Source organism: Tachysurus vachellii, chromosome 26 (genome assembly GCF_030014155.1).
Source record: "Tachysurus vachellii isolate PV-2020 chromosome 26, HZAU_Pvac_v1, whole genome shotgun sequence".
Taxonomy (NCBI): Eukaryota; Metazoa; Chordata; class Actinopteri; order Siluriformes; family Bagridae; genus Tachysurus; species Tachysurus vachellii.
Genome location: NC_083485.1, coordinates 16,654,350 through 16,656,849, shown reverse-complemented (window position 1 = coordinate 16,656,849; position 2,500 = coordinate 16,654,350). Strand labels below are relative to the sequence as shown.

At 42.0% G+C, this 2,500-nt stretch overlaps 1 protein-coding gene and 1 long non-coding RNA gene across 2 annotated transcripts in view; one reads left to right on the top strand and one right to left on the bottom strand.

Moving 5' to 3' along the window:
• The window catches only part of LOC132841103 (transmembrane protein 47-like), a 7,376-nt gene that overhangs the window by 95 nt on the left and 4,781 nt on the right, over positions 1-2,500 (bottom strand). Inside the window, exon 3 of the mRNA XM_060863298.1 lies at positions 1-838. This exon is cut by the window's left edge and continues 95 nt beyond it. Coding sequence (XP_060719281.1) covers positions 657-838 — 182 coding nt within the window. The 3' untranslated portion in view covers positions 1-656. The remainder of the gene's footprint in view (positions 839-2,500) is intronic.
• Positions 1-2,500, top strand: part of LOC132841104 (uncharacterized) — a 5,891-nt gene that overhangs the window by 1,297 nt on the left and 2,094 nt on the right. The gene's annotated exons all lie outside the window — the stretch shown is intronic.

Sequence of the window (2,500 nt, the reverse complement as noted above, 5' to 3'; positions counted from 1 at the left end):
TTCATATTCATCTGTACATCGAGGATGGAGGATATTATAGGAGGATATGTTTTCTAATGATATTATACTGAAAATATACAAAGTGTGAACAGTAAATATATCTATAATACACTTCAGTCAGAAGAAACAGAGCTGTAATGAGCAGAAATCTGTCATGTGACCCAAACACAGGATGTGCTGAGTGCGGTGTGTGTAGACTCCAACACAGGGGTGGAGCTTTCGCAGGATGGGCAGGGCTTAGAATACATTCCATCAGCTCTTACTGGTCAAGTCAACATGCTTACATGATTTAAAGCATAAAGGACTTATTTATTTTCAAAGGTTAGCAAGGTTAGCTAAGCTAGTCAGCTATGCTAATGTTGCATTGTGCTAACATTAGCTGCCAAAAGAGGTCGAAGGTCAGAGAAAAATAGAAAGTTTGTATGTCTTTAATTCGTTTGTAGCAATGCAGTGCAAACCTAGCAGCACCTGCTGTGTGTGTGTGTGTGTGTTCGTATGTGTGTGTGTGTGTGTGTGTGAGTGAGATTTTGGAAGCACAGACATTTGTTAGGATGTATAAAATAGTGTTTGTAGTATTGCAGTGCAAACCTAGCAGCTTTATATGCTGTGTGTGTGTGTGTGTGTGTGTGTGTGTGTGTGTGTAGTGCGTAGTTGCTTCAGTACATTCCATCTTCATACATGTCTGTCCGGAGGCAGAGCAGGATCCCCCCGCCCAGCATAAAAATGGTAGCTCCCCATCCGAGTCCGTAACCCCAATTAAACTCATGGTACGTGTGCAGCATTCTATACTCAATAAATTTGATTGGATAAAGAACAAGAGCACATGTCTGGAGGACCACTGTGGAGAGAGAGAGAGAGAGAGAGAGAGAGAGAGAGAGAGAGAGAGAGAGAGAGAGAGAGAGACAGAGAGGGAGAGAGAGAGAGAGAGAGAGAACAGAAGAAAATAATCATGTTGATTTCTATAACACATATATAACACAATACTCAATTCTGAATAGATGGCTCTGTGTGTGTGTGTGTGTGTGTGTGTGTGTGTGTGTGTGTGTGTGTGTGTGTGTGTGTGTGTGTGTGTGTGTGTGTTGTGTGTGTGTGTCTCTGGACTATAACAGGACCTTTATCCACACTTGGACTGAAAGTAGTTACCAAAAGAGGACTAAACAAACACACACACACACACACACACACACACACACACACACACACACACACACACACACACACACAGAAAGACAGTGGTCTTTATTTTACATTCTAAGGCCACTTCTGTTTTTATGACTGTGTTTATGTTTCTTCTAAAATGTAATACATCAGAAAATAACCACAGAGGGGGGAGGGGATGGGGACGAGGGGGGCAGAATAGGAGAGCTGTGAGCTGATCCAGAATCAGTACCTTATTGTTCAGAATAAACTAAAGAACATTTTGGAATGATGACAAACCCCATGAGTGCTGGCTCTCTCTCTCTCACACACACACACATGCACACTGTAGGCATATAAGTATGAGTGTGTGTGTCTGTATGAGTGTGTATGAGTGTGTATACACGCATGTATGTACGTGTGTGTGTATGTACGCATGTATGTACGTGTGTGTGTGTATGAGTGTGTGTGTGTTTGTGTATGTACGCATGTATGTATGTGTGTGTGTATGAGTGTGTGTGTGTGTGTATGAGTGTGTGTTTGTATGCATGTATGTACGTGTGTGTGTGTGTGTATGAGTGTGTGTGTATGTATGGATGTATGTACGTGTGTGTGTATGTGTGTGTGTGTATGAGTGTGTGTGTGTATGAGTGTGTGTGTATGAGTGTGTGTGTACACATGTATGAGTGTGTGTGTATGTACACATCTATGTACGTGTGTGTGTATGAGTGTGTGTGTGTATGAGTGTGTGTATGAGTGTGTGTGTACACATGTATGTACGTGTGTGTGTGTGAGTGTGTGTGTACACATGTATGTACATGTGTGTGTGTATGAGTGTGTGTGTATGAGTGTGTGTGTACACATCTATGTACGTGTGTGTGTGTATGAGTGTGTGTGTATGAGTGTGTGTGTACACATCTATGTACGTGTGTGTGTGTATGAGTGTGTGTGTATGAGTGTGTGTGTACACATCTATGTATGTGTGTGTGTATGAGTGTGTGTGTATGAGTGTGTGTGTGTACACATGTATGTACATGTGTGTGTATGAGTGTGTGTGTATGTGTGTGTGTGTACACATCTATGTATGTGTGTGTGTGTATGAGTGTGTGTGTATGAGTGTGTGTGTGTACACATGTATGTACGTGTGTGTGTATGAGTGTGTGTGTATGTGTGTGTGTGTACACATGTATGTACGTGTGTGTGTGTATGAGTGTGTGTGTATGAGTGTGTGTGTACACATCTATGTATGTGTGTGTGTATGAGTGTGTGTGTATGAGTGTGTGTGTGTACACATGTATGTACATGTGTGTGTATGAGTGTGTGTGTATGTGTGTGTGTGTACACATCTATGTACGTGTGTGTG